The sequence below is a fragment of the Sceloporus undulatus genome, chromosome 5 (genome assembly GCF_019175285.1).
Source record: "Sceloporus undulatus isolate JIND9_A2432 ecotype Alabama chromosome 5, SceUnd_v1.1, whole genome shotgun sequence".
Taxonomy (NCBI): Eukaryota; Metazoa; Chordata; class Lepidosauria; order Squamata; family Phrynosomatidae; genus Sceloporus; species Sceloporus undulatus.
Window position 1 is genome coordinate 7,161,832 of NC_056526.1, and position 14,841 is coordinate 7,176,672.

The following is a 14,841-nucleotide window of genomic DNA, read 5'->3' on the forward strand; positions in this document are numbered from 1 at the left end:
GCAGCTGTGAGGCTTAACAGTGAGTCCTGGGACTGTTGACTGAATAACTGTAGTGCAGTTCCCCATGTGGAACTATTACACTATATGCTGTACATTATATAGCCTCTCAGTGATGCTTGAGTAGCTTGAGTAACTGTGTAACAAATGAATGGGGTTCCGGCTATTAGTCTTATCCAAATTGTCAGACTGAAGATGGGTTCAGGCATGAAAGATTTTGTGTTGCTTTCTGTTGTGCTTTGTGGTGTGTTGCTGCTGTGTGCCTTTAAATCATTCTGAGTTATGGCAACCCTAAGGCAAACCCGCCATGAAGTTTTCTTGGCACAATTTGTTCACAGGAGGTTTTCCATTGCCTTCCCTTGAGGCTGAGAGCATGTGACTTTTCCAGGGTCACCCAGTGGGTTTCATTGCTTCAGCTGGGAATCTAACCCAAGTCTCCAGAGTCATTGTCCAACACTCAAGCCACTACGCCATGCTGGCTCTCCCAAACTCTTCCTTAATGGGATTAATTTGTTCAGAGAGGCTTGCCTTTGCCTTCCTCTGAGACAGTGTGACTTGCCCAAGGTCACCCAGTGGGTATCTCCAGCTCTGGTCTCCTGGGGTTTTAGTTTATCACTCAAACAATTATACCATGTTGGCTTTGCAATGTATATGTTGCTTATTTATTTCCTTTCTGTGCCATCCCATTCAGTGTTTTTTAAACTGCTCTCAGCTCCTAGGACTTGTCTGCTCAGGCTTGTTTCCCCCTGTTTTAATATCACCCTGTTCAGACCACACATGGTCCAAATCCCAGCTCTGGTCTAGACAGTCCAGATGATGTCCAGCATGTTCTATGGTAGAAGATTTCCACTATTCGCTCTGAGATAGTCCCCCCCCCAATTCTTCTTCTGCTCACAATCTTCTATCGCCCTCACTTAAAAAAATTTCTGTGTTTCCTCCTGCTTCTCTGAATGAACTCTCTACACTTCTGAACTCTTGCAAACCTGCAACCTGTTCCCTTGATCCAATTCCTACCCATCTTCTAATTTCTATAGCTCCCTCTTTTCTGCCCTCGCTTCTCCATATCTTCAGTCTCTCTCTCTACAGGCTCCTTCCCTTCAGACTTCAAACATGCTCTCATTTCCCCAATTCTGAAAAAAACCTTCTCTTGACCCCTCCTCTTTGTCTAGCTATCGTCTGATTTCTCTTCTTCCCTTTCTTTCTAAAGTTTTGGAATGGGTTGTTTATTCTCGCTGTCTTGAGTTTCTTGAAGCCAACTCCATCCTCGATCCCTTTCAGTCTGGTTTCCACCCAAGGCATTCTACAGAGACAGCTCTCACTAAGATCTCCAATGACCTTTTACAGGCCAAGGCTAATGGCCTTTACTCTGTTCTCATTCTTCTCGATTTGTCTACAGCTTTTGACACTGTTGATCACTGTTTCCTAGTTGACATACTCTCTGACCTTGGGTTCTCAGACTCTGTTCTTGACTGGTTTAGATCTTACTTGTCTGGCAGATCTTTTGCAGTAGTTGTAGGAGGTCAGACTTCTTCTCCTGTTCCCTTATCTGTTGGAGTTCCCCAGGGCTCTGTTCTGGGTCCCCTTCTGTTTTCTCTCAACACACTGTCCTTAGGTAAACTCATCAGCTCTTTTGGTTTTTCCTACCATCTGTATGCCAATGACACCCAGTTGTATCTTTCTACTCCTGACCTTTCTCCAAGGCTTGAACAGCAAGTTTCGTCTTGTCTCATGGCTGTCTCGCAGTAGATGTGCCATCGGCATTTGAAGCTCAACATGTCCAAGACAGAGCTTCTTGTCTTTCTTCCTAAGCCCACCCTTCAACTCTCCTTTTCTGTCTCTGTGGACAACATTTCTATTCAACCAGTCCAGCAAGCCTGCAGTCTTGGTTTTATCTTTGATTCTTCTCTGTCGTGTATCCCTCAGATCCAGACCACAGCCAAGGCTTGTAGATTCTTTTTGTACAATATTGCCAAAATCCGACCATATCTCTCCACCTCCACTGCCAAGATCCTGGTCCATGCCCTAGTGGTCTCACGACTTGATTACTGTAACGTCCTCCTGGCTGGGCTTCCTCTTTCTCACCTCCGTCCTTTAATTTCTGTCCAGCATTCAGCTGCACACATTATCACATCCGCCCACCGCTCTGACCACATCTCTCCTGTGTTGGCATCCCTTTACTGGCTCCCCCTTCCTTTCCACATTCAGTATAAGCTCCTGCTGTCGACGTTTAAAGCCCTCCATGGGCTGGCCCCTCCTTATTTATCAGACCTTCTTTCTCCTCACCTTCCCACCAGGGCCCTCCGGTCTGGTAGTCAAGGTCTGCTGTCACAGCCCAGGATTTCCTCTGCCCCATCCCGGATTCGCCCCTTTTCATTTGCTGCCCCTCACTCCTGGAACCTTCTTCCCCCACAAGCAAGAGCCATCACTTCTTTAACCAGCTTCAAAACGGAGTTGAAGACCATCTTGTTCAGGGAAGCGTTCCCAGGCATTGCATAACTGTCACTTGCTATTTGATGTTCTTTTGTTGCCTGTTTTATTGAATCATTTCCTGTATTGCCATGTACTTTATATGTATTATGCTACTAGAGAGGTCCCTTCCCCAGCACCACTCTCTTCTCCTTTTGTGTCGTGTCTTCTTAGATTGTAAGCCTGAGGGCAGGGAACCGTCCAATTAAAAGGATTGTATGTACAACGCTGTGTAAATTTACAGCGCTTTATAAATAAAGGTGAATAATAATAATAATAATAATAATAATAATAGAAATGGGGTTTAATACCCTTAACACAGAGTAAAATAACTTACCTGTTGCTCTGGATCTTGTGGGGAGATCCGAAGCCCTCCATCTCTGCACCATGGTGGCTGTCTGCAGGGGTGTCCCACTCTTTTGCCCAGTGCCTCTGCTGCAGATCACTTGTTCAGAAATCAGAATAAGGCATCCAACATATGACCGCCACTGAGCACCTTGTTCTCATCTCAGATGTGAGTGCCCTGTGGTGGCAGTGGACATGCCAGGAGACCCAGTGGGGCATCAATGCAGACAGCTGCTGCAGTGTAGAAACAGAGACTGAGGTAATGGAAGGGGAGTATGAAGCAGCGTTGGGGACAGGATACTCCAGGCTGGGCCAGTGCAGACAAGGCCCTAGTCAGCTTACTCCAGACTTCCTAATTATATACAGTGAGGCCTTGGTATCCGCTGGGGTTTAGTTCCAGGACCCTCCATAGATAACAAAATCTGTGGATATTCAAGTCCCATTAAATACATGGATAGTAAAATAGTGTCCCACATATAAAATGGAAAAATCAAGGTTAGCTGTTTGGAATATACATATTTATAGTCAAACCATGGATGCTTGAATCCGTGGATAAATAATCCATGGATACAGAGGGCTGTCTGTAATTATCCCGTCTTATTCAGGAACAAGAAAGGTGTCCTCAGGGGGAAAAAATCACCTCCCTCGCCTTTGCCACACTGCACTTCACTGCATGCAGTAAAGTCCAAATTCCAGCATCTGTTTTAGACTTGGACTCCATTCCCCTTCTCTTCCTGTCTGTCAGTTCCTGTCTCATTTCCCTGATATGTGTGGACCATTTTTCCCATCTCTCTCACGCTAATAGCTCGGGACATATTTTCCAGCCTTTGCTGGAAATTTGTTTGTGGAGAAGACCCAGGGCAGGTGGGTGGGAATGTAGGTGTGTTGTATCTGAGTATTCATACTTTACAGATGTGTGAGAAACATTTTCATTGTATCCTTTTTGGGCGGGCCTTTGCAGTGTCATGTTTTGCAAACTCTGCTCTCCACTGAACAGCCTATTAGATGATGATTTTGTTCCTCACCTTGTTGAACTCCAGCTTCCCCTGCCTAATATATCTCTCAGAACTAGATGCAGTAAGATTAAAGGCAGAAAAAATGAAACTGGACAGCAAATCAACAAATACAAAGATATAATGGTCATAATACATCACAGAGCTATCCAGGAAGAGAGAGATTTTTCCCCCTCTCTCAAAATGAATCATGAAATGCAATTTCCTGCATTTGCTGTATGCTATTTTTTCCCTAGGAAATCAGTCATAAGGGGAAGGAATAGATAGAGCTCAATAGTAGAGCTCATGGTAGCTCCTGCTATCACCGTAAAAAAAAAATCCCAAGATTATTCCCATGGATCTCCAATTTCAAGAGTTCTCTTAAGAGTAACCCTTGAGGCACAAAGCAAGTGTCCTGTAATGGCCTGAGTGTTGAAGTAGGACTTTGAGAGATGAAGATCCAAATCCCCACTCAACCAAGGAAACCCAATGGTTGGATGACCCTGGTAAATCACCCTTTCTCAGACTAAGAGAGACAAGAAGAACCTATGATGGCTTTGCCAAATGTTGGTGGCAACTTAAAGGAACATAACAACCTGGGGCCAGGACTACATTTTGCACATTGGTTGCTGCTCTTTCGTTCTTAGAAAACGATGACATTAGGCCATGGACCATCATTTTGAGAGTGCGTGCGTATTGTGTGCCTTCAAGACATTTCTGACTTATGACGACCCTAAGGCAACCCTATTCTGGGGTTTTCTTGGCATGATTTGTTCAGGTGAGGTTTGACATTGCCTTTCCTTAAGGCTGAAAGAGTGTGATTTGCCCAGTGTCACCCAGTGGGTTTCACAGACGAGCTGGGAATCAAACTCTGGTCTCACTTTGAGTAGCATTGATGTAAATAACCCAGAATCTCACCACATTTGTGATATTGTAGTGATTCTAACAAAGGTTCCCTGCTCAGCTGCGGAAACCCAGCTGGTGGAATGCCACAGTTTAAGAGGAACATCAGGCGCTCAATCTTGGGCAAGCCACACTCTCTCAGCCTCATTGAAAGGCCATGGCAAACTCCCTCTGCACAAATCCTGTCTAGAAAACTATGGGATAGGTTCACAATCCCATAGTGAACCTATCCCACACAATAGGATTGCCCTAAAGCAGAAATGACTCAAAGGCATACAACAACAAATAAAACTATTAACTTAGAATTTTATTTCTGCAGTTGGTGCTGTACTTAAACAAAGCACAACTAAAACAATTTTGATATAAAAGTTAAAAAACACTAAATAATTATGTTAAAAACACCAAATTAAAACAGTTAAAAAGCATATTAAAGCATTTTTAAAAAAAGATAAAAGCATCACGTTCAATCGCAGTAGGTTAAGAGCCAAAGGCCTGCCTAAACAAAAAGTTTTTTGTCTGTCAGAAGAAAGAAAGAAAGAAAGAAAGAAAGAAAGAAGATGGGGCCAATGAAGCCTCCCATGGGAGAGAGTTCCACAACTTGAGAGCAGCCAACAAGAAGACTTGGTCATGTCCTCACCAAATGTCCTCACTTCTGACTTCAGTGACCCTAAGGCGAACCTTTAAAATTTCTTCTTGGCAAGTTTTTTTTTTCAGAGGGGGTGTGCCATTGCTATCCTCTGAGGCTGAGAGACTGTGACTTGCCCAAGATCACCCAGTGGGTTTCCATTGCAGAGTGGGGATTCAAACCCTGGTCTCCAGTCATAGTCCAATGGACTGGTCCCTGCAGTTGACATCTCAAGTAGATGCGATGGTCAGAAGTGCTTGCTATCAGAAGTGCTTGTTGATACGCCAACTGCGACCCTACTTGGGCCAAAGGGACCTTGAAACTGTGGTACATGCTCTGATAACCTCTCGCTTAGATTTCTGTAATGCGCTCTACATGGGGCTACCCTTGTACCAAGCCTGGAAGCTTCAGTTAGCACAAAACATGGCAGCCAGACTGGTCACCGGCGCATCTAAGTTTGACCACATAACACCTATTCTGAAAAATCTTCACTGGCTGCCCATTTGCTTCCGAGTGCAATACAAGGTGTTGGTTATTACCTATAAAGCCCTACATGGCTTGGGCCCAAGTTACTTGAGGGACCGCATCTCCCCATATAATCCGCCCCGCACTCTCAGAACATCCGGGAAGAATCTGATGGAAATTCCATCTTCCAAATATGTTTCCACATCCCAGATGGCCCTTTCAGTGGCGGCCCCGCGGATCTGGAATAGTCTTCCCAAGGAGCTCCGTCTTATGACCCCCCTAAAAAGAGGCTTAAAACTTTCCTCTTTTGTCACCCCCCCCCCCCCCAAGGAATGAGGTTGAGTGTTCTTGATGCCATCAATTCTCTGCCTTACCCTGTGAATGATTGTGTTCTGTATAATTGTATTACTGGATTTTATCTATTTTTATGTGTAATAGTTTTAATAGTCTGTAAACCATTTTGATCTATGGAAAAATGGTATACAAATAAAATTTATTATTATTATTAATGTGCAATCTCTTCTATCACATGCAAAACAGAGAGAAAGCCCTATCCCCCTTCCCATAAATGAGCTACAGTAGTTTGTAGCAAGGATGAGGCTTCATGGCTAATGAGCTTTTAGTTTCCAGGGCTACCAGCGTTGTGCTTTTCATGGCCATTTATTTCCCTGGTGGGCATCAATCTCATCTCAGGCGGCTAGCACTCATCAAACTGTGTTCCCTGCCATTATGAGGATCATAAAGTGAGACTCATTGTGAACCATTATTCTTCTAGTCCTAACTGAGCTGGGGTGATAAGAGGAGAAGAGTGCTCTTTACAGGACAGGAAGAGAGGTGTAGGAGAAGTTGGAAGGCGGCCCGGCCTTCAATCATGTTGCCACAAAAGAGTAAGCATTTCTATCAGACAGATCCTTTGAAGCTATGGATGGTTTAAAGCAAATACATGCTAAAAGAATAAAGAATATTTCACGTATGGAAAATATGCTCAATAAAATTTCCCTAACTCTAGAGATCTCTTTTAATGAAAGAAACATAGGGCAGGCAGAGTGTAAGTGATAAGAGCTAACTTTACTGAAGTGGGATTTCTGTTCTAAATTAGGATATACCTTTTCCCTGGTGGAAGGCCATTAGTTTAAGAGAAGCAGAAGGAGAGGATGCAGGGGCTCAGTAGCTATTTCAGGGGTGTGCAGGATTGAGCCAATAACCCGAGCTTTGAAATGTTGTCTTTCAGTGATGTAGTCTGAAGTCAGTTGACTTCAATGACTTGACTTGGATTTGACTTGGCAAAAATGACACACTCGCTTGACTTGACTTGAGACTTGTATATTTTTAGTGACTGACTTTCTGATACTGTTCACTCTGAGCAGCAGGCAAGACCAGCCCCCAAAATGCAGGGCAAATTTCTTGGAAGGAAAGAGCAAATGCATTGGGCAATGTGCTTGAGGCAGAAGGATCTTGCTAAAGCATTTGAAAATCTTTAGAAGGCTCCTCTGATGTGCAGCAGGGACAGACTGTCAAGCAGACCTCAACTGCTTGGTGCCGTTAGAGGCTTAGCATCCAGATTAAGAATAGCTTGATTTACAGCAGAGTTGGGGGCAACATGGCAGCCCCCTAACTCCACTGGAAGTGACACAACATCAGTTCTGCTACAATGGAAAGCATTGGTGTGGGTTGTGGGGGAGAAAATCTCAACCAATTTGGCAGGGATGGTCCTGATTAATCCTTTATCATCCCATTTTTTCAGCTGCTTTAAAAAAATGTCTTAGTTCCTCTCCTCCTCCCACTTTCCTCCTTTGTCCCTGACTTACTTCAGTTGCTGCAAACCGAGTTCAAGGTACAAAAATAGTTTATATACTCTGTTAACTCAGCAGAGGGGAGACAAGAGCAGGTGGTAAAATCTTGCCCTTCCCAGTAGACTCAGGCAAAAGCAAGCTGCTGCAGTCTCTCCTAGCTTGTGTGTTCCTCCTCATTAATAACGCTTGCCAGTTTGACCACACTCTAATGTTGGTTGGTTAAATGCGTCCCAGATTTCATCTGTAAAATGTTGGAAGGTATGAAACCTGGCACAGAAACTTCAGCTCTGCACAATGACTAGTCACTGCTTTAGAGTTAAGGCCTTATACATAAGCAAGTCCAGGATCACTGGAAAGGGCAAGGCTGGAGATCTACATATAGGAGTTAGAACAAAAAGGGTGGTACAAAGAGAAAAGCAATCATTGGGCAGACAGGGAGCTGTGAATCTGGGAAGGCAAGGAATTTGGGCTTAGGTGGAGTGGGGTGCTAAGGCTTGCCCCACTCCCTTGCTCACATCCAGTGATAGGAACCGATATGCACATCCTTCAAAAACGTGGATTCCTTCTGTCAGTGTTTACTGGGATGATAAATACCAAAGGAATTCTTGCCCTTGAATGGAGTTCTGCTTCACTGCAGTCATGGAATATTTGCTTTCCTGTTTTATGGGCAAAAAATGATAAATGGGCATTCAAGAAGCACACAGCACACCAAAGTTTGTTTGTGTGCATGCATGTATGTATCCATCCTTAAACCAGAGCACCAAAATTGTACTTCCCTTCTTTACAACTGCCCCATAACTAGACCCTGGCCAAGCTGGCTGGAGGATTTTGGAAACAGTAGTTCGATAACTACTGTTGAACTCCAGCTCTGGTCAAAAATATTATGTGATGAGGGCATCAGCAACAGTTCTGATCTCCTAGGCCCACAGCTATGTCCTAAATATCCTGAAGGTACCAGATTCCATCTAATCTTGGAAATTAAGCAAGGTCAGACCTGATAGGGGACAATCAAGGAGTACTGGGTGCTGTTGGCTGTAGTTCAGATTAAAGCTATGTCAAACTACCTCTGAGTATTCCTTACCTATGAAAACCCTATGAAATTCAGAGGGTCAGCATAAGTCCACAAGCAACCTGAAGGCACACACAGAGACCCACAACTCCCTTCTGCAAACTGTTACTCCTTCCTATAGGAAAACCAGCCTCGTCTAGATAGTCCTCAAGGAATTCCGACTCCCCTGAAGAATTCTTTGATGAAACTAACCTCTGACCTTCCACTTAATCAGAAAAATCTGCAGAGGGGAAATGGACACTTGCAAAACTCCCAGCCTGAGGTCCTCAGAATCAATAACAGCAGTGTTAAGCGCTGTCGCCGTCCAACTTTTCCCAGCTCACTTTGGGAGCCAGGCTATGACTCTGTGCCAGAGACATGCCTGTCTGTGCTGAGTGGGCTGTGTCCCACCCGGTATTTCCTGAAGTTATTCTTTTGCATTTCCTTTTCCCTCTATTAATAGATTCTGAGCCCATCTAAGCCATGTCACCAAGGTGGAGATAGGAAACGATCTTGGACAAGGAATGAACTCCCAGTAGCAGGAACACCTAAATAAGTTGGATGAAAGTGGCGGAGAAAGGGAAGTTGTGTTCTTGCTCTAAATTGGTTTGAATGGCCTTCAGTGGATGAAACTAGTTATTATTTATATTCACCTCCCTTTCCATAGAGCTTTGCATCATGCACAGAGCTTGGAGAGGTTATTTTATTGGGCTGCAAAATTATAAGCTAACAGAATGGAACTTTTCCAAGCTTTGGTTTTGCAATCATTTCAGGCTCTCTCCCCATCCCTCTGCTCGAGGAAATCAGGGACTCTTGTAGGCCTGTGTCAGATTTAAAGTGCTGTTATTATTGTTAATTACTTTCTCTCTCCTCCACGAATAATCCTCACAACAACCCTGTGAGGTTGATGAGGCTGTGAGTGGGTTCTCCAAGGTTGCATGAGGTTTTCTGCCCCCTTAGGTTTCATTGTCTTTGAAACCTGTGACATGGTTTCATGACCCATGAGTTTCCTGTCAAAATGTGGCCTTGAAATTGGAACATCCTAACCACAGTACTACCCTGGCTGCTATATTAGATATGGTTTCAGGTTCAAAACCTTAGAGCTGCAGCTTGAGTTGGGACGACCTCCCACTCATATCATGAATGTGTCTCTAAATTGTTGTGTGTTCAAGCAGGACAGTCTCTATAGAGTGTCAATTTATGGACAGTCTCAGCGAAGAGTCTGGAAAGTGCATGGCCTAATCCCCAAGTCTGGCATGAACAGTCTTGATGATATCCGGGCTATTTAGCACCAAACCTAGGGTATACCTCTCTTTATTGTTTTTCTGTGCCTTCAGGTCATTTCCAACTTATGGCAACCCTCTCTGGATTTTAGTTTGAACTTTCCATACAAAACTGTTTTGCATATAGGTATAAGAATCTTGGGCAACTCCTTTACAGTAAAGACTAAAACCTGGAGCAGATCTACCACCTTGCTGCCATGGGGTTGAGTCCTATTGGTTGATCCCAACTAAGGTAAACCAACAGAATCAATTAGATTTATCAATGAATTGATTCAGCAGGTCTTTCATTGGAGTCACCAACAGGATTCAAGCCATGGAAGAAACTAGTTGCTTATGCCAATGATAAGAGTTGTTTCTTGTTCTTGTGTGCCTTCAAGTCATTTCTGATTTATGGTGACCCTAAGGTGAGCCTGTCTGATTCTCTCAGGCTGAGAGTGTGTGACTCTCCCAAAGTCATGCAGTGGGTTTCCATGGCTGAGCAGAAAATCAAACCCTGTTCTCTAGAGTCTTAGTCCAATGTTCAAACCACTGTACCATCGTGGCAGTACCCAACATTAAGAGAGTAAGTATAAAATGATATAAAATGTTAGAGTTACATCACAAAAGGAGAGACATTCTGAGATTGGTGTCCTGGGATAATAACTCCTACTTCCAAATAGAAGAAATTCCAGAGTATTTCAGTCGTGTGCTCATTAGTTATGCAAGCTGATTCATGTTTCATTGCATTTTTGTAGATCTCTTTAACCTCCTTCCCCCAAAGGTAAAAACTGCTACTGTTGTTTATATGGCAAGAAGGCTTGTTTCACCTGAAATGGTTTGTTCAGCTCATTTGAGTTTCTGATTTATTCTTGGAATAGATGAGCAAATCAGAGTTTGGGCTGAGTAATTAATCCCAGTATTACTGATATGCAGGACAAACTAGGCTCATAACTCCTAGGCCAACCTGCTAGTTGGATGTGATGGGAATTGTAGACCAGTCTTATATGGAGGGCACCTGTTTGGTGAGTTAACCACTTCTGAAATTTGTCTAACTTTTTGTATCTTTTTAGGAGATGCCTCCACTATTTCAGCCATTACCACAAAAAGTGGGTCTGCAGCAACCACAATCAGACCAAACATTGTAACTTCTGAGAACGCTGCTTCTTCAACGGTCAAACTAACAACTTCAAAAACTATTACCCTCAGTGTTGCCAGTAGCCTGGCAACTAAGAGTGTTCCCTCTGCAACTACAAAAGAAACACAGCAAACCACTTTGGGAACCCCCAGACCAACATCCACTGGGTCACCATCAAAAGGGACATCAGTCAAACCATCTTCTTCACCTGTAACATTCAAAACTACTCATCAGACAAAAGCTACAACTGCTCCCAGGACACCTACAGTCTCAACTGTTGTTGGCCCAGTTCCATCTAGCAGTGATTCACCTACGACAGTAGCAGCAACACCTGCTCCATCAGCACAGTCCATTGGCTCACCTTCTCCCATTGTCCTCACAGGTACTGCCCCACTGAGCTGAAACAGCTGAGAAACCCCACTTGGGTTTCCTTCCTTGTGCTCTTAGGTCCTGTTTGCACTGGTGCATCTTAGCCTGGAGCATCCTGCTTCTGGAATTGCTCCCAACTCTCCCCAGTTGCAAAGCCCTGCATTGTGATGCTGGGTGGCTGACCACATGTGCATCCTGCTGAGCTTCCTGGTGCATCTGCTGCCACGGCAAGTCACTCCGCTCAGAGGTCAGAATGGCCAGGCTCTTCATTCTTACCTCAGGGTGATGTGACCCAAGACAGACATGCTGAGCAAATCAGTAGGACATGCATGCAGTCCACCGACTGGCATCACAATGAAGGGCTCTGGATCTTTCAGGAAGATCCAGAACAAACAGAGATGTATCAAAATCTTGGGTAAGGGTGGTGGTGATGGTAAAACCCGGTTCTAGTGCTGAGCGGCCTGGCTATCATCTGGTCTGCTAACACTCACATGTAGCAGACTGAGGGATTTGACCCTTTGGGGAGATTGGGTGAACTGTAACACTTTAGGTTCCAGTTGGGGCATGAATGTTCATGAGCCACACTTAATTGCTTCCCTGTGTTTAAAAATGCAGTAAAATTTGGTTATTATTTTTTTTTAAAAAAAAAAAAGACATAAGGGAGACAGGCTTGTCCCTTGTATGCTAGTTTTCTCCTTTCAAGCAGGTTTTTGTAGTTAAAAAAATAAGTAAAGATTCAAGAAGAAAGCTTAATGCGGCCCAAAAGGAAGTAAAGTAATCAATAATAATTAAGAACCTCTTAGTTTAACAAAAGTATCTGTTACACAATAACAGTATATATGTACTATAGGAACAGTGAAAATAATAGTGTATGTATAAATATGTATAGGTGTTCACTTTTCTTACTGCTTTGTTACTGAAAGGATCAGTTAATCATATGATTTCTTTGTTATTTTAATGAATTTTAATAATAAATATATATATATATTTAAATGTAATTTCCCCACCTGCAGTCTGAACTGGCACAAGCCATTCAGATTTCTGACACTTTACTTGAAATTCCTTCTGTTGTACTCATACAATGACTATCTGAAGAAATACTGTCTAAACTCTAGCTTAGTTGCACTAGGGAGCTTCTCTGGGATCCTCAGATTTCGAGTATACTGTCTAGATTTGGGTTTAAGTGATGCTTGACTCAGTTTGTTTAGTCAAGCTCCACTTGTGTAGCCAAGGCTTTAAACCTTCCTTTAGGTCCAGGGTGAGTGGAAGGTACTGCAGCAGGTTAGCAAAAGTGTAGAACCAGAGGTAACATCTTTGTTGTTAAGATTTTCTCAGAGGTAACATTTTCTGAGAGGAAGACAATGACAAATGCCTTCTAAAAAAATCTTGCCATAAAAAAAAAACTGTGATAGGTTCTCCTTGTGTATTGTGTGCCTTCAAGTTTTTCTTGGCAAGATTTTTCAGAGGTTTGCCATTGTTTTTCCCTAAGGCTGGGAGCATGTGACTTGCCCAAGGTTCCCCCATTGGGTTTTATGGCCGAGCTGGGAATCAAAACCTGGTCTCCAGAGTCCTAGTCCAGCACTTAAACTATTATACCACACTGGTTCTCGCGCCACCATAGGTTAGAAATGACTTTAAGGTACACAACAGGGTGGATGGATGGATGGATGGATAGATAGATAGATAAGACAGACAACAGATACATATCTGAATCCTACCAATACCTATCCACAGGGCAAACCTTTAGAACCTAGGGCTCCAGTGCTAAAGTTAGGGGCACAGGACCCCCATGAAAGTGGGAAAACTGGGGGGGGGGGAACCACTATGTTTTTACCTGAGAGAACACCTGTCTATGAATCTTTAAGTCCTCCACTGCAACTCTATGGTCAACATCTGCCAGAAATTGGCCATAGAATCACACTGGAGGACCTACAGATGCCTAGAGAAGTGTTTTCTGTAGTAATCTCTAGATCCTCCAGCACAACTCTGTGTTCAATTTCCAGCAGAGTCGTGCTGGAGGACTAGAGAATCCTAGAGAGAACATATTAATCAAATCCGTAAATAACCAAATATGCAAAAGGGCTGACTGTATTGCAATGCTGATAGAGGAGTGCTGGCTTTTTAGATATTGGGATGTTTAATTTTTTTCTCTCTCTCTCTCTCCCCACTCCATTTTAAAGCATCAAGTAGACCTGATACTCCTACAAGTCACAAACATCTACAACTCCAGGACATTGCACCATTTTTACCTCAGGAAAGTGTCACTCCGCAAAGGAAAAAAGTACTCCGCACCCGGGGTTCCACTGCAAACAACCACAACGAGGCCAGGGCTACGCCACCCAAATAATCAGTGCCAACGACGTGACAAACCTAGTGAAAGAAAGACACTGCAACCACACAGCCTCCATCAAGGGTCACACCACCCACCACAGATTTGAGGCATGAGACTGCAGGACAAGTAGGGTAACGACATACTCTCCAGAAACCATGTTCCATATCGCCTGCCAGTGAGATTATGGGACTTCCTTTCAAGCCGAAAGCAAGGTAAACATTATGGCCAAAGCAGCGGGAAATGGTGGCACCATACTGATGGGCATTGAATCTGCTCTGGGTTTTTTATCTTTGAAGGAGTTGCCTAAGGTGTTGTTGTTGTTATGTGCTTCAGGTCGTTTCTGATTTATGGCGACCCAAGGCCATAAATACCTGTCATCGGTTTTAGTGTGTACTGGTATACATTCTAGCCACAGTCAGACACAAGTCCAATGGTCAAGTATGGGAATTGTTAATCCAAAACACAACGAAGAACACCAATACAAATGTTGCATAGAATATATGTTATATTATCATGTACTTGTTTGAATATCTTTCACCAATACATCAAACTTGCCACAAACTTGACATACCAACTATGTTAAACTTCCATCATCTAGTAAATGACAAATTGTTGCATAGAATAATGTTTCTATGAAAATGTATTGAACACAAGATGAAGGAATTAAGGAGAAACATTATATAGATCAGGGGTAGGCAACCTTTTGACCCAGGGCTGGGTTGGTGTCCCCCAGACAACCGGGGTGGGGGGGGAGGAAAAATAAATAATTAAATAAGGACAACATTTTCAAATGTAGGACACTTTTAAAAATGGAGGACATGGCGAAAAAATTGGATATTTTTTTTAAAAATGTTAATATAAATGCATGTTTCTGAGGCATGATCAAATGGAGGACATTTGGGCATTATTCCTAGACAGATGGCAGAAATGTACTTCCCTTTCTGGCCAACCCCCCCCCCCCCACTCACCCACACACACACACATTCCAAACAGCACACATTTGGGCATTGAACATGGCTTTACTTAAGATGGCCTCTTGCATATTTCAGAGGCTTATTGGCATAACAAACTCTTTGGGTTTCACACTGAACAAGGTTCACATGGCTTTG

The 14,841-nt window shown here is 43.4% G+C and overlaps 1 protein-coding gene across 1 annotated transcript in view; it reads left to right on the top strand.

Moving 5' to 3' along the window:
- The window catches only part of LOC121930875 (cell wall integrity and stress response component 4-like), a 74,156-nt gene extending 60,409 nt beyond the window's left edge, over positions 1-13,747 (top strand). Inside the window, exons 2-3 of the mRNA XM_042467824.1 lie at positions 10,967-11,413; positions 13,581-13,747. Of these exons, the coding sequence (XP_042323758.1) occupies positions 10,967-11,413; positions 13,581-13,747 (614 nt within the window). The remainder of the gene's footprint in view (positions 1-10,966; positions 11,414-13,580) is intronic.
- The last annotated feature ends 1,094 nt before the right edge of the window (positions 13,748-14,841 follow it).